The 17,994-nt window shown below is 37.3% G+C and overlaps 1 protein-coding gene across 1 annotated transcript in view; it reads left to right on the top strand.

Annotated features, from left to right (window-relative positions):
• The window catches only part of gareml (GRB2 associated, regulator of MAPK1-like), a 74,458-nt gene that overhangs the window by 40,090 nt on the left and 16,374 nt on the right, over positions 1-17,994 (top strand). Inside the window, exons 3-4 of the mRNA XM_006625908.3 lie at positions 8,826-8,956; positions 15,701-16,888. Coding sequence (XP_006625971.1) covers positions 8,826-8,956; positions 15,701-16,888 — 1,319 coding nt within the window. The remainder of the gene's footprint in view (positions 1-8,825; positions 8,957-15,700; positions 16,889-17,994) is intronic.

Here is a 17,994-nt window from a genome sequence, read left to right as displayed (position 1 = left end):
TCCATAACTAGAAGTATTTTTAGTAGCAATACATGAAGATTCATACAGTATACCTATTTCATACAGGATAAAATAACATTTACTTTGTTCATTGTGCACTGGGAGTATGAACAATAAATAAAATAGCTATAGACACACCTGGTTAGCTTTTCCCAGTTCGTGTCATGAACATGAATGACAATCAGTGTGTTTTGTTTTTAGAGTGCACTCTGTTTCCCATAAGCTTTATATTCAGATAGATAATTTGATGAATTATCATCTTTATTTTATATACCACCTTTCATGATACATCATCTCAGGGTGATCTGCAATAATGTGTGTAATATTGTGTAATGAATATCATGAACATTTTATTGATAAGTGGACACAATATGAATTTCTGAGAACGGAATACTTAAGAAATTTATTAGGCTTTAAATCTGATAAAATGGAGCTGTTTTGAGGTCAACGGTTATGGACATGACCCTGTGTTGCATATCTACATTAATTAAATAGAAATTGAAAGCATGATTGATCCAAATAAGAAAGAAGAGATATGGTTGAGTTTCACAGGGTTAAATTGTCTGGAGATGAAGCTGTTATGCAGAAGTCACAGTCTGCTGGTGGGTCACAGGGTTTAACTTATGACAGATACCGAAATTTATGTTAGTTATGCCATCAGGGCCTAATTTGACTAGGATTTGAGTGATTTTCATGTCTTTAAATGTGGTTACTTTGCATCACTGACATAGCTGTAGCCATTGTTCTGCCTAAATGCAGCTAGTTGTGTGAACTGACATGCTTCCTTATCAACAGGATATTGTGGATTATAGTCACTGTGTGTATGCATATACTGTATGCACAAACATACATTTATTCATATATATAGAGAGAGTCACAGATAAAGATAAAAAAAAGTTTTTTCTAAACATTGACTGCTTACAGTACTTCTAACTTCTAACCCATGATCTGTTTAGGACCACCACAATTGTTGAAATGAACTACAGGCAGGACTGACATACTGTAGGGATACAGTTTTCTCCTCAAGACAAATGCTAAAAATCTTATCTGGTTTCATAAAAATCTACTTACTTTTACTGTGTACATCTTAAGTCATGATAACTGTTATATTTGAGCACACACTTTTTACTGAATGATTTGATTACTTACCATAAACCTGGATTTGTATTCTTGTTTGAATATTTGTTGGGTACATTATACCTTTGTTTATAAGCACAGTTTATAAACTCACCATACTAAAATCTTTGAAAAATCCATAATCAAACAGGCAGGAAAAATTATTTCAGATCCTTCCCAAATCCTCAACTCTGAATATCAACTTCTTCCTTCTGGCAAATGTTTTAGGGTTCCCAAATGTAAGTCAAACAGATACAAACATTCTTTTGTTCCACCGTCCATTAAAGCTGTCAACGCAATTGTCAAGGATAAACACAATTTTGACTCTTGTGATGTGTTATAAATGTTACATGTTGATATGTGTTATACTGTACATGTGCAATGTTTTTCTTATATTTTGTAATAGAATAATGTGCAATTCTGCTTTTGTTTTTGTTTGCATTCTGTTTAAATGTACAGGAGTGCTGGGTGTCCATAAAAAAATTCCCTCAGGGGACAATAAAATCTTATCTTATCTTATCATGGTTACAAATGAGAGACCATTTGACCTTATAGCCTGTGAAGGTAAAGCAAAGGAATGAAATTTTGTTTTTCATAGTGATTATATTTTTGGACACACAAGTGATCAAAAACGACTTTTATTCATTTGAGTGCATATCCTTAATGCAAAATAGTCAGATATCAGTTATCACTGTAATTATTTACCACTCATCCAAATCTGGTCATTTTCATAGCAATTGTTTTTGCTGAATAACTTTATTGGTGTAAGTATTCTACCTGTCCTGATAAGACGCAGCCTCACATTATTAAAGTGCATGTAATAAATCATCAGACAGTGAAATTAGTTTCAGAAATAATAAAGACAACTTCACCAGCACAATCAGTAAACATTCAGTACACAATCTGTTTACTAATGGGTTAGATGACAGGTGTAACCATCTTGGGGCAAGTACTGGGTGTTGGGTACAAAAATTAGCATTATGAAAACACATTATGCTCACCCCACATGGGAAAGGGGCTAGCTAAGGTGTCCTGAAATAGCCTGCCTCATAATCCTAACTGGATTACCACGTTCAGTGGGAACACCCCAATGTGATTAGAAACAAAGGAAAATGAATGAATATTGGAGCCCGGAATGTGCAGACCCTCATTGACAGGCCTGAAAGCAGAACTGCAGTCATTGCAAGCAGCCGAAAACATTTCAGATAGATCTTGCTTTCCAAAGTGAGGGAACATAAGAACAGCTGATGGACAGAGAAGGCCCTAGAGATCCCGAATCTTATTGACTCAGGTGACACCAGGGCCTTTTTTAATGTCACAAAGGCAATGTACGGACAAGCTACCGTGACCTAAACTCCCTTTGCTCTAAAGATGGACAAGACCTCTTGAAGGACAATGATGTTGTCAATTCCTGCTGGAGAAAAACGCTTCCAAGAGCTGCTGTATAGAAACACCACTGTGGAAATAAATATAGCACTCCGAATCCCTCAGTGATCCATAAAGGAGGACAAGGGTGAACCTCCTAGCATGAACGTCAAGGCAAATGTGAGGGACTATTAATGATCTGGAGAAGGAGGAAATCCCTGCTGGGATACCCTTATAGTCACCACTTTTAAGAAGGGGGATTAAATAGACTGTGGCAACTTCAGAGGTATCTCCCTTCTATCCACAACTGGCAAAATACTCTCCTGCATACTAATAAACTGGCTGCTACCTTTGTCAGAGGAAATACTTGAGTCACAACATGGCTTTTAGCAATCCAGAGGTACAACTGTCATGATCCTTATAGCATGACAGCTTCAAGATGCCAGGAACAAAATCAACCACTCTACGTTGGCGTTTATTGATTTAACTAAACTTTTTGACTGTGTACACTGTCATGTCCTCTGGCAAATACTGTACTGTCAAAAATTGATTTCCCTAATAAATTAATTCGGATCTTGCGACTACTGCATGAAGGAATGTCAGTAGCTGTAGTTAGCAGTCGCACAGCCGAGACTGCTCCTTTCAAAGTGGAAACTGGGGTTAAACAGGCATGTATTTTGGTTTCAACCCTGTTTGCTATCTTAATTACAACCATCCTTTAAGGGGTGAAGCAATTGTAACCTATTGAGGCAAACCTCCAATGTATAATTTCCTTTACAAATGTATAAAACCTGCTAGATCTTGAGGGGAACATTAAAAAGAACCAAAATCTTTATTAACCTGCAACTCGGAATGATCCACAAATCTCCATAATTCACATTGATGTTGACAAGAGCACTCCAAAAAATATGTTAACATTAAATAACAAAAATATGTTATGTAATATGTTACCTTGACAGTGTGTTCTTGGCTAAGGCTGACATGGAGATGGAGATATGCTGCAGGATAAGCAGTGCCAGTAGGGCTTTTGTCAGGCTTAGGAGGAGAATTTTTCAGGATCAAGATGTCCAAACAAGAACCAAGGCAGCAAAAGGCAACAGTGCAAGAAGAAACTTTGCAAACCACACTCAACTCTACATTAATCACTAAGACCTTATTAAAGACCATATTCATATAACAGTAGAATCCATAGACCATGTATTGACCTTACATCCATCTGCAGGTCCATAGTATTGGCCATAAGAATCGGCATGCACTCTTTAAGAATCCTGTCTGGCTAAAGATCTAAGCTAATTGAAATAGGACATACTGTAGCTTAAAGTGACATATCAGTTTCACAGTATTACAGACAGTCACATTTTCGAAAGTCTTGAGAGCTGAACTACAGTATTTGCAGGGTAAACAGAAATTGAAATTGGGTTATAAGTGGGAGAAAAATCCTAAACAACAGAAGATGACTGAGTTCAAATTTAACTATTTTTTTCAGAGAAAAAATAATTTCAAAGGAGCAGTTTGATTTATCCCATTTCAAATTAAATTAAAGTAGTCTTGTCTTACTTATTTATGAGCTTTTGACCAAAATTGCTGCTCCAACTTAACCTTTATGTCTGAGGGCTTTGGGGTCATCCTTAAACCATGGAGAATGATGTCTAGAGATGTCCATGAAAATGAAGTTAAAGTGTAATGAGTCTGAACTGGAGCTTCTGTATTTATGACTTTACTGAGAGCAGTAAACAACTCAACAATGTTATCTGGGAATACAAATATATTCTTAAATTTTTATTTTTACATTTTACCCACTGTAAGTGGTGTCAAACTGACCATGTTCATAAACTTGGTAAGACAAAACAATACGTTTTTTGGAAAATAAGTCATTTAGTAACAATGACTTACCAGACATAGCTCTTACATTCAGCTGGCCTGTAAGTATGTTAGGGCTAGAATTTGTGGTTTCCCTAGTTTTTGAATTATAGTAGTCAGCTCAACAAAGAGGACACAATTTGAGAGATTCATACCACAATTTTGGTTTCTGCGTTTATGACGTCGTCTCCTTATACCATAAATATCAGCTGCGCCAAAAGTCAGTAAAGTATAACCAGAGCTTTAGAATCCCATTCACCCTGCAGACTCATTTCAAATCAAAAAGCAAGGAGTGTGGGACAATCCCAGTTCATACATTTCTGGTTTAGAAAGATTTAGACAAAGGTAGTCATATACTGTATAATGCAGCCTGTAAAAAGGGCTCCTTAATAATAACTTTTAAGCAGCAAATACTGTAATTGTTTCCAAAATGTCTACATTAAAGAATGTTCTTAAACTCAAAATATTAGTGAAAGGATGGTTTAAATAAGTCATTTACTGTGAATTCCTGAAAGAAAAAATGCAGAAAAAAAGTAATAGAAGCAGTTTCCTCAGTGGCATGGAGATGGTAAGATTTTCAATATGTTTGAAAATTGTATGGTAAATATTGAAGCAGTAACAGATTCATAGTTGCCAACAGCAATAAAACAAAATGAGATTCAAAATCCAAACTAGCATTAGAGTTGTGTTTTAAAATTAGTTTCCGAAATAGGATTTAGTGGGTAACTTTTTCCAAAACAGCAGTGTTATTAGCAAATTAGATGGTAGATGTTAAGCAAGCAGTGGTGTAACTGTGGCCACGTCAGCAAGAGTAAAAAAACAAAAAAATCACGAATCCAAAATAGAAGCAGAGTAATGTTTTAAATCAGTTTTATCAGTGGTTCTTCTAGATCATAAACAATAAAATGAGCAACAGATCTGCAAAATCTGTGCAAAAAAGATTTGTAGATACTGGTAGTATTTAAATCTGGTAGTTTTTGAAGTGCAAAGTAACTGTTTTCAAGACAGAAAAGAAAGTATTAATTTTCCCTCATATTGATAATCTTGCTGTTGTACTTGTTCCATTTTCTGGTAACAATCCTTTGATAAAACATTTTCTTAACTTGGATAGGTCAGCTCTAGGCAGCTACATACAGTATATACTATATTTATACTGATTATAAAATCTGCCCTCTCCTGCTAAGGTAGCGCTACATAAAAATATGATTAGACAGTTAATGGGAAACTTTCTGATTGTTTTTCTAATTTTCTAATTGTAGTAAAGAAACTGCTTGAAACAATGGTGATGAATGCAACATTAGTGAATACACACTGTTCTGAAGAGACAGGAAAGACAGGCGATTAGAAGTTGTAGAACAAAATATCAAAAAGATTATTCAGGCTCAGGAACTAAAGGTAGAGGTACAGTAGCAAGTCTCTGAAGTTACATGGGTTAGATTAAACAAAAAACATTCTAAAGGTACAGTGTTAGGAGTATGCTACAGTATAAATAGCTATTGTTATGTTAGTTAGACATTATCATTCAACATGTAATATGATGTAATTTAGAATTTGTTTTAAAAACTAAATTAGTTTTTATAGTAGTATATTAGTTTTTCCCACATAAACTGGTAAAATCCTACATGAATTTCAGCCGCAGAAACTGAAAATATTTAGTGGGTTAATGAGTTCATTAGTGGGAGAAAACTGAAGGAGGATTAATATTAATACATTTCTTTATTTCTTGTTAAATTTTTCTTTTTATCTTTATTTTTATTAATAATAGTTTTTTACTCAGTTTGTTGGAGCATCTAAAATTTTTAATGTGTTGTTTTGCAAGATGGGTCAGTTCCTAAGGATGTGGCTTAAATTATGATATTGTTCCTTCAGTGGTGTCGGTATCAAGACTCATGTTTCTGTCATCAAGCCTGGTGTGTAGAGTACAGAAGTGCCTTTTCAGGTTTAGCCTTCTGGGTATCCGTACGGGCATTTTTAAGCTGCTGACTATTCATTAATTTTGTTATCTGCGGTAATAGATTGGTATTTTATATGAAAGAGTGTAGTAACAGAGTGAATAAAGTGCATCAAAAAGAAGATTTTAGATGTCATTAGGTCAACATTTTTTCCATTGAGGAACGATATGATTTCATCAGGCAACTGCTCAGCTTATGAAAAAGTAAGCAAATCTATTTACACATTCAGAGATGATACAATTTGCAAAGGGCACACACATGTACAGTACTGTAGGTATCTTGGTTTCAAAGTCATATTTTTTCTTTCACCAAAAGTTTAATTCTGCTTATTCATATCTTAGCATCGAGGGTAATGATAGCGGAATGCATTAGTGGAATATTAACAGGTTGAATAGAAGTTTTAGTAGAAATTTGGGTAGATTCTAATTTTGCACACTTCCACTTGTCTGTTAGATATGGTAAGTCTCGCGCCTGTGACTTCACCTAGTAGATCTCTTTTGTTCCTCTCCCACCACCACTTCCACACCCCCCCCCAGGAACTACCTGGTTCAATCTTCACAACACAGAGAGAGCATCTGGGCGAGGCTGCCAAGCTCCCTCAGCCAGACAAACTACGCCAAATATACTCAGCAAATTTTATCTCTCCTTCACTTTGTATAAAGATCTAACCCAACTACTGAATTTCTTGTTAATAATACAAGTGGGGTTGACTTTGTGGGAGCAGATCAGATATACAGCACATGCTGTGATTTATCTAAACGATAGATGAGATCTTGGATCAATGCATCATATTCTGAAAGACTATACAGGGAATGTGGATTTTTTTCAGTGATTACAAGGAACAGTACAGATCAAAAAAGTGACAAGACGAAGCATTGTGCATTGCCAGGCCGATGAGCTTTTCTATCAATCTGCTATTAAGTGTCTGCATAGTTTTCTTTTTAATTATGCTCAGTGGTTGGAGAGAGCTACTTTGGAAATGGGAAAGAAACTTGTTGCTAGGCGATGGAACTTGAAGGGTCTTCAGAGTCGTGTGAACTACACTCACAGCTGATAAACATCATCAGCACTGTCAAATATTCTGCAAGAAAATTCATTAAAAGCAAAGAATTGAACTCCTGGGTCAACTGGGCTGCTTAGCTGCAGTCACAGATGGGAAATCATTTACCTGTGACAACTAACTTGGAAACTGGCGTTGAGAACTTAGCAACTCACTAACACCACAGGAATTTCGTATAATAAGTAATTGGTCTTAAGTCCTTGGAAAATATTCTCCTGTTATTTAAAAAAATATATATTTCTTTTATTATGCAAACAATGCTCTTAAAATTGAATGACAATTTTAGTAAGTTCCAAAGTCTATTTTTTTATAGTGACCTTTACTTTTTTTTAATTGTTCAAGATCTTAATAGTTAAACAACAATGTTCCCTTGTTTCTTTTCTCATTCTCTTCCACCAAGTAAACATGCACCATTAACTCCAACCAAGTATCCTACCAAACCAGTACAGAGTGCTGATTTACTTCCAGACATTGAACTTTTGAATTTCCCTCAATATTAATGGTCTCATATAAAGAGTAATGAATAGCTCGTAGTGCACTTCAATTGGTCATTGCTAGTTGCTTTTGAATACTGAAATTCTTGTGAAGAGTTCTTCTACATAACACAATGATTCCATTTCTAAAGCGCAATTGCAGCAATAAAGCACTAATTAAATGGACAAAAAGCAAAGAAATCCCACTTCTCACTTAGAGTGTGAACTCACTGTTCCAGGTACCAATGTTCAGTTATTTAATCCAAGGCAGGGAAACTCTTGTTTTTCTGTCATCCTACATATTCTTATATATATTATATATATTCTCATCCTTATTCATCTTTGTATGTGCACTTGGCATCTCTGTAATACCTTATATTGATTTATATTTCTTCAGGATATCATTATCATGCTCATTATCACAGTTACAGCAGATCTTGAAATCAGAAGGATTTCATTCATGGCTCTGATTTACATCTTTGTGCTCTTCTTTCGATCTTTCAATCATATCATTTTCAATAACGGTAAAGTCAGAAAACAATCAAAGGATTAATTTTGACAGTACTATATACAGTTTTTTCTTTGCGATCCATTGACCTTTTTTCTGTTTTGAGAACGAGTGTGTCGCCATTTAATTGTAAATTAACAGATTAATTCTAGGAATAGTCTGGCTAATTTCAGCATTACGCAAACTGCTCTTTATAGACCATTATAAAAATAATGGCAAACTCAAAGCACTATTAATTGGTCTCTTATGAATTCCTTCCATCCTCAGAGCACTCCATATGAACAATGAAACCTCTGCTTGAAAATGTATGAATAAACCTATAAAAATGATAAAATCATAGATACATTCTTTGCTTTTCATTCTGTCTGATCAACAAAACACACAAATGTTTAGAGTTTAGTGAAATAATATTACTATACAAGTACAATACAAAGTATAATTTCTGTCCAAAGACTGGATTATCTCTAATATCCATGTTTTTTTTGTTACAGGGAAGTTTAAACTGTTGGACCAAGACCGGGATGTGAGAGAACCTATACAGTACTTCAGCAGTGTGGAGGAAATAGCAAGTGTGTTTCCTGACAGAGTATTTGTGATGGAGGCCATTACTTTTAGTGTGAAGGTTGGTGATGCTAAGAATACAACTGTATTTTGGTTGCAGAAATGTAAGAAAATGAAATAAGCATGTAGATGTGTTGAGGCTGAGTGCATAGTGAGGGTGCAGGGGCCTCTTTTAACTTTAATGTCTGTTATTAAATACCTTGCATACTGTTGTTACTGTACATAGGATTTTAACATTTTTGTATCATTTGATTTGTAACTCCTTTGGTGAGGTGTAATTATTGTGACTTTTAATTAATGTGGAATCATGCTCATAAATTAGTTTCTATGGATAAAAAAGGTGTAATTTAGCAAATATCCAGTGACATTTATTGCTTCACTCTGGGAAGTAGCATAAACTTTGGAATGTTAACAAAGTTGTCTGCATTGTTTTATATCACTGTATCTGCATTGATTGTTAACCTTACCAAATTGCAACCCCAGCTGAGGGACGACACCTGGTGTCTAATGGTTTGGAGTTTGTGACTTCTCTCTGGAGCTATTATACCTGCTGAAGGGTTGTCTCTGTTGATAACAGTGTGTGGAGTGTAGGATGTCAGATATAGAAGAGAAAAGCTAGGAGCAAAAACAAAACAAAACCAGAGAGAAAGAGAGTGCCAGCATTATACTCAATCTTCTGCACTTTCTTAGTTGATAATACAAACCTATCATGCATTTGGGTGCTAAAGGGACTAGACTTGTATGTTACAGGGACATGTTTCTTACATGTTCAGGTGGGTAGCTGCGTCAGCATGCGTAGGCTGCAAAGGAACAGGTAACAGGTTTATTCCATGCTGAAAACACCTGAAGAAGGCTCCACGGCCTTTCTTCTTTTTTTCAGCATGGAATAAACCTATTACATGTTTCTTACATGTTGTCCAGATGTCGCCAGTACAGGTCTGGGCTGTGCAATGAGCAGTCCTAGCAGTCCACTGTAAGCCTGGGTGTGCTGCAGCCAGAAAGTGCTAAGATCTGGTCCCTGACATATAGGGACCATGATGAATGGTAAGCTCAGCTCTTAAGTGCAGGTTCTCAGAGGGACTCAGAGCATTTAACGGGAAGCAAAATTTGCCTGTTTCTGTAGCAGACTTGCTATGGAGGAGAGTAAGTGTGGCTCAAGGGGAAGGCGACAGTAGGAAAGAGAGAATTCCCTCTCCAGTCAGTGCTCTACGGTGATGGAATACAGAAAGTTCAGTTCTAGGTAGTGACACTGAGATTTCGCTCAATGTCTGAGTGCTGAACAGGGAATTGACCTTAAAAAAGGAGCTCCATTGGAAGAATGGGGTACACCTCATTGATAACTTAATGGAGGCCTGGAGATGCCTCCTGAGTGAGTCTGCACAGGGTAAGACACAGACTGAGTCCCTGTGCAAAGTGTTGGCTGTTAGGGGCAGCACTAAGATGTGTGTCAGACCCAACCTGGATTTAACAGAAAGGATAACTCAACGCTGACTCTCCTGTAGGTGTTGCCAGTATGGAAACTGTAGCAGTTGGCTCTGTCAACTACAAGTCCCTCATCTCACACTGGTTGGTACAGCTGCAATGATTGAATGGGAGAGCTGAGGTAAATAACAATAGGAAACTTTATTTTGGGAGTCAGGATAAGAATAGAATTGCCAAATCAAAATAATACAAATTTGGAGATGTTTCCAAAGGCAGAATAGTCAGATTGATAGAACAAATTCAGGTAATCTTAAAACACACTGGATATTCACCAAAACTTTCAATTTTGCAATAGTCTAGGCCAGGAGTTCCTACCCTCGGTCCTACAAAGCCCCAGTCTAGTAAGCTTTATAGGCCAACTGAAATGACCTGTTTGTTAATGTTGGGAATACTTATACATTATTGATTTATAAAACAAGAAATTCATTAGACCCTCATCCTAGAGGTTCGACAATTTCTGATGCAAATTATTTCTAAATTGCTTACAATGACAAACCATTAGCCAACGTGTTTCTATATGTGAGATAAAGCCTTCTGATGGAATTCAACTTTCAAAGCATTTCCCTGCAGTCCAATTTTGCTCTGCTTGTTCTTCTGAATTAGTTATTTTGAAAAAGAAAAACATTAATTTAATTAATGTTGTCCACTTTATGTCAAACTTTATAGCATTCAAACACCCACCAGTTGTCAGAAAGCCACTTACTTCCACTTGTGTCAGTAAGTGCACAGGACTTGGGTGCATTGCAAAGTGCACAGCAAGCATATAGGGATAATTCTGAGAATCACCCTGACTATTATACCTTTAGTGGCGGGTAGAGAAGCAGAGTAGCAAAGTATCTTGCAAAAGCCTATGCAAACATGCAAATTCCCTACAAAAAGACTCTCTAGACTGGAATTGAACCCAGGACCCAAGAGCAGTGAGGAAGCAGCACTCACTGACATGTGGCGCCGCTATGCCGTTCCAGCTTGATCGCCAAGATGATAACAACCATCACGATCATGCTTTTCTAAAAACACCAATTGAAAACAAATTCTGCTCTGGACCAAACATTTTTAAAAAACTCCCCTGCTAGTCTCTGTGGGATATGTTGCCGTGGCATATTTACTTAAGATTTCCACTTTCTCCAATCCTGCCAAGAAATCCCAGTGCCTCACAGAACTGAATACTACACAGCTTTGGGCTACTTCAGGAAACCCTAACATGTTAATGGAATGATGTGAGCTTATGACAAAGGGGAAGATTTATGCAGTGCTGGTTCTGAGTCTTTTGAGCTTTTCTTTTGAACATAGTTTTTTTGAGACCAGTTACTGCAGGTTAGGGGTTTTGTTCTGTGAATGTGCATTTCGTGAGAAGTAATGTACTGTAACTGGCTGATGATCCTCTCTGTCAGTGTCCTTTTAGTCTCCTGAAAGGGGCTTTGTGGCTGTGGCTTTCTTTAGACAGGGCTTATCCGTAAATTTGAAGTAAAGGGACATTAAAATGTATAATGCGGAGAAGTGATTTTTATGAGTTAGTCCTGTGTAGACCAAGTTTACATGCAAGTTTTGAAATACAATAATAAATGTTCTAATTTCAGTTGCTAATGATTTTTCTGACTGTATTTTACCGTTATAATTTTGGTTGTTGAGACATTTCACTCAAGTCATTTTCAGTTTAGTTCAAGGATAAAGTGAAGTAATAGTAGGTCTTTATTGTGTCTGTAGTGGAACTCAATTTTTTTTAAATTCATGAATATCTTTTAATTTCTTAAGGAAGGCAACAAATGAATAGAATCCACTTGGCCCATCTATTCTGCTTGGTAGTTTGTAGCTAATTGATCTAAGGATCTCATCCTGCAGTTTCTTGAAAAAGGCCAGGGTATCGACAATCACATTGCTGAGTAGCTTCTTCTATACTCCCACAATTCAAGAACTTAAGAGTTGTTATACTATTTTCCTTTTACTATCATTTTAAAAAGTTGGAAGTTGTGTCAGAGTGGAAATTACATCAGCATGCCCTATGACTTGGGCATTGTACTGGATTCTTGACAAAATCTTGAAAAGTGTTTTTTTTTGTAACTGAATCTTCAGACGTTTGAAACTTAGTGGGTTGTTCTTTGTCAAATCCATTACAAAATGATGATCATGTCAAAGTGATTGGTCATCTGGTTCTGCCACTGTATTACGTTTTGGTAAAAATAAATTATTTCTCTGAAAAACTTTAGGATGAACAAAAGCAAAACATGATATATATATACAGTAGGTCAAGAGTTTTCCTGGCAAGATGTTATGTTAAAAAAATATAGCTGCAATAAGATTATATCTATAAGATAGATGCAATAATTCAAATTGAAGGCATACAGTAGGTAATTTGGACATATTGCATTATACTTTTGTGATAGACAGTAGTGTAACTAGGATAAGCATATGGAATCGAGACACGATGAGATTTTAAAGCTGCACTTTTACATTTTCTAATCACGTCTTCTAATTCATGGTTGTGTTGGAGTGGGGGAGCTGGAGTCTATCCCAGCAAGCGACAGGTGCAAGGCAGGGTACACCAGTGCATAGCAGAACAGACACACAGAAACAACACAGGTATGCATACTCACTGCTAAGGCCAGTTTTCCCAGAAGCTAGTTAAGCTATGTTTATGTTTTTGGCCTGTGGGTGGAAACCGTAGCATCTGGAGAAAACCCATGTGAACACAGGGAGAACATACAAACTCCACGCAGATAGCGCCCACGGTCCAGGATTGAACCCAGGGCCCCAGCACTGTGAGGCAGTTATGCTAACCACTGTGCCACCCTTGCTCTTAAATTGATAGATATTCATTCGTGAATGCAATTTTTTTACCTTTGCTGAGATTAAAACTGGTGGTTAATTCCCATGCCCAATAAACCTGTAATACTCATCAGCTATTCACTCTTAAACCTAAATAGAATGGGCACTTTCAAATCTTTCAACAACATTGTTCAGCTGTTCATTGATATAATACATTTTCAGCTCAACAAAAGCATGATATGAAACGTATTAATTCATGTCTTTCAATTTTCAGGGCAGCTTTTGAAATCCCAGTCTGCCTTAAAGTGACCTGGTGAACATAGAGTCATATGGTCCGGTACAAAAATCCATCAGTGCTGAATTCAGAAGTAATATTGCTTGTGACCTATGACTTCTTCTTAAGGTGAAATACAAAACAGTCTTATAGCTCCTTTGAGACTGCAAAGAGGGTCATGGATATTCTGAGACAGGAATATCCATAAATGTTCTGTCAAAACACACTCCTGACTGTTAAATAGTGGTTTGCCCACATAGTGATTGCTGCTTGCTGCCAACTTTTTTATGATTTAAATAGCATACTTTAAGCAGCTAAAGTAAATTTAAAATACTTGTGATACAGGAAAAAAATATTTATGACTAAATTGTGCAATGTGTGGCACTTCTGTACAACTGTGTCTTCCCCAAGATACTTATAAAGAAATAAAACTAATAAGTGGTATTATTTAACAGACGTTCTTGAAATGGTCATATTCTAATGTTAAACTTCTACGCTCCTACTATACATAGAAAAACTCTCGTAGTGCCCACTCTCCACACCGCTTTTCTAGCACCCTCCAACCCAACTTCATATTTACAGCGGCTCTCTGGCTCATTCCTTGGAAGTGGAAGCCCTGAATTTCCTCAGCCAGGATAATTAGCACCAAATTATAAAACTCCTTTATATTGGCTGTCTTATTTCATCATTGTTAGAATTTGACTGAACTACCAAATTGACATAGTGGCATTCCAGTGGCATGGTTGTACTTTTTTCTGATCCATTGGCAGTCTTGTCTTTTTATTTGGTGCATACAGTAGTTTTAGCATTCCGATTATGATGTAGGTGCATTTATCCAAGATGACTAACACTTACTGTTATGATATATTTGAGCTATTTTAGCAGGAATATCACAGTTCCCGTAATACATTTCAACCACATTATGTACTACAAATAGAATTATATGGTTTTGGTGTTTGGCTGTGTGGTGTTAGAAGGAATATGTGATAGACTTTCCTGAGAAGTATATTATAATTTTCTCATAATGCAGCCTAGATCTTTTGTTCCAGCAGATGGTGCATCAGCCATTTTACAAGAATATTTCTGTTAAAAGTTCCACATCACTGAACCTTTTAAAATCTGCATTATTGTCAAATGCCTGAGCATTTACTGTCACTTTCAATTACACGTTTAGGAGAAAGAAGTGGCAGTTCAATATTGCCTCCGAGTGGAAAAGGAATTGTATAAACTGTTAAATCTGAATAAAAGAAGAAGAACTATTTAAAGGCATCCTGTCCTCTTTCAAAATTCTCCTTTTATATGTCTTCCTGTATTTTTGTCAGGAAGCACTTCAGATAACTACTTACTTGCCTCTAGAACAGTGCATGGTTACTGTAATACTTTCATAATACATATAGATTATATTATATAGATTATATAATATTTATTTTGTTGGTTCACTTCTTTATTGGGATTTATTAAATATTTGTTAAATGTGTGATATATGTGTAATGGGTTGGCTTTTATTTTGTTGTTTGCTTGTGCTTTGTTAATTTAATGATGTTTTATTGGTCAAATGTGATAAAATAGTATATTGTGAATACTTATATCTGTTTTATGTTTCTGAAAATGTTCTGACCATCTCATATACTTTATTAGTGCTTCCTTGGATTATTTACAGTCTGTTTCCTGAGGTTCAGGACATCAAAAATAAAGAGATTTGATCACAAATGCAACAGTGGCCTTGAGATCTCAAAACCCATCCCTTTGCTGTAGTAAGTCACAAGATTCCAAGTTGCTTTTATCAGTTCTTTCATCACGACCTCATGCATATTTGCTTTTCTTCTTTCTAATTTCTGTGCAGGTTTGTTATGCAAACCCAGATTTTGTTGCAGTTAATTTGCAGGTGAAGGCCACACAACAAATATGAAACACAAACAGCATAACAGAAACGGAAGTTGACACCTGAAAACAAGTACAGAAATAACATTTTGAACTGTTAGTTTGTACAGTACATCCATAAAACATATGAAAGCTCTTTTCAATAGTTTTCTTTCTTTTGTCAGTGAACATTGACAGTGTTATTTTTTGGAGCAGTCAATAGTACCTTTTGCAATCCCTCATTTGGAAGGACTGCTCTTACGTGAATTTTATCATCTATTATTTTCTCCTCATTTGCCACATTTTATTGTGTTGTGGCTTTACTTTGTTTAAGACTTCAGTGTCAAATGCCCCATTTGACTGGCAATTCAATCTCAGGTAAAGTTGAAACTGGCCATGCCTCACTTGTGTATGCTTTCATTGCAGGTTGTTTCAGGGGAATTCAGTGAAGACAGTGAAGCGTATAATTTCACACTGCATGCTGGTGACGAACTTACACTAATGGGCCAGGCTGAAATCCTGTGTGCCAAAACAGTAAAGGAGAAATCCCGTTTCAACACCATCCTCCGGAAGCTGGGCAAGTCCAACACCTTGAGCAAGCAGGTGAAAGGCAAGATGCCCTGCCTGATCTGCATGAACCACCGGACCAACGAGAGCATCAGCCTGCCCTTTCAGTGCAAAGGCAAGTTCAGCACACGCAGCCCCTTGGAGATCCAGATGCAAGAGGGCGAGCACACAATCCGCAGCATCATCGAGAAGGTCCGACTGCCGGTTAATGTTATGGTACCAAGTCGCCCTCCCAGGAACCTTTACGATCTCCACATTATCCGGGAAGGCCACCGCTATAAGCTGGTGAGCATCATTTCCAAGACGGTGGTCCTATGTTGCATTTTGAGGAAGGAGGAAGTGACCCCTTTTCACTTCCTGCTGCTGACTGATATGCCCCGGTTCTTGCTTCCCGAGGGCTTGCTCCGGGGGGATCCCCTGTTTGAGAAGGCTGCTCATGAGACCTCTCTTTTCTGTCAAGAGCATTTCAACCCCGACGAGTATTCTAAGGCGGTGCGGGAAGTGAAAACGGATTTCACAGAGGAGTGCACCAGCCCCCGGCGCATCCGCGTTTGCCTTCAGGGCTTTACTTCCAACTCGCTGAACTACGCACGTGAGGAGCTGACCCAGTCCTTCCAGCGTCTGTCCCTGTGTGTTTACAGTGGCACGCTGATGCACACCAATGGGGACCTTCACTCTCAGGGCTGTAGGGATTCCTTAGGGGAGCAGCAGGTTATGCCACACGAACTCCTGACCCCCAATGAGGGAGGGGAAGGCGAACGGGAGTATATGACGCCTGACTGGGTAGAAAATGAATTCCGAACTGCAGATCAGCCCGAGATCCCCTATGAGGAATTATGGACCAATCAAAACCCTGGGAATTATACAGAAGCCAGCGGGAATCCAGCGGTGTCAGAATGTGGAGGAAAAGGGGAACCAAATCTCATTTCCTTCCATTCATCCACAACATCTTTAGATGGAACTATGGGACCCTCACACATTGCTGTCAAGCAAATGGAAGAGAACAAAGTGCCAACTCCACCTCCTGTACCTCCCAAATCTGAAGCTGTAAGTACTGCTTGCTCCTTAGCTCTTTATCCTTAGAGGGTAGTTTTGGGTCAGTAACACATCAGTTTCTTTTATTTACAGTATAGGTACATAGTTAATCATATAAGTAATTCTAAGACTGAGTCTCAGACTAAAATTAATATGTCTATATGAATCAAGCTTTAGTGCATCTGGTAGTACTTTGCCCATTGTTTGTTTTTGTATTGCTTACTTTTTCTTAAGACAATTGATTGGCAAAAGCAAATATTATAACTTAAACAAATGAATACTTAACCGCACCATATCTCATCTTTGAAAAGAATGATATCATAAAATAGGTACGGTTGCAAATCAGAGGAGGCCTATTTAGCCCATTTGATATTTAGTAGCTAATTGATACAAGGATCTCTTCCAGCCAATTTTTAATAGAAGCCAGGGTATCAGCAACAACTTAGTAGCCTATTCCATTCTCCCACAATCCTTTGTGTAGAGAAGTACTTCCTGTTCATGGTGTGAAATGTATTTCTCCATCGTTTCCACTTGTACCTGCTGGTTGTGAAGAAATCTGCTGGGTTGCCTTGTCAACACCTTTGAGACTTTGTAATAAGGTCACTTTGTGGTCTTCTATTTCCAGAACTAAAAAGGTCAATTTTATATTTAAATTGGTTTTTGATACCTACATTACTCTTGTTTTCCCTTATTTGTCTTCCTGGTTTACTTGTGTTTTTGTGTGAACTTTTGTATATAAGGTTAGTTTAGGTTGTTGGGTACACTTACACACTTAGTTGATTTTGTATTAGTACACTAGTTTAGTACGGGTGAGTGCCATTTGTGTTGTATGGTTTTGGGTAGTCAGTGCAGATTAGCTAGGGTGTTGAAGACTTTTGTAGTCTTTCTTTTGTAGTCAGATTAGCTTTCCCTCACTGTCCTAGCCAGATCCATTTTGTTTGTTATTTTCTTTTCTTTGGCACCACTCTAGTTCCTTACTCTTGTTATCACGTTTCCTAGTCCCTCACCAAAACCCCCCTGCTTCCAGAAGAATTATCCTAAATGTTACACCCCTTTTCCCCTAGACACTTGGGGTCGTAACAGTGTGTGTTTGAGTCTGTGTGTGCCCTGCCATGGAC

This window comes from Lepisosteus oculatus, chromosome 2 (genome assembly GCF_040954835.1).
Source record: "Lepisosteus oculatus isolate fLepOcu1 chromosome 2, fLepOcu1.hap2, whole genome shotgun sequence".
Classification (NCBI taxonomy): domain Eukaryota; kingdom Metazoa; phylum Chordata; class Actinopteri; order Semionotiformes; family Lepisosteidae; genus Lepisosteus; species Lepisosteus oculatus.
Note: the sequence above shows the minus strand (reverse complement) of the source record. Positions and strands in the feature narration are given on the sequence as shown.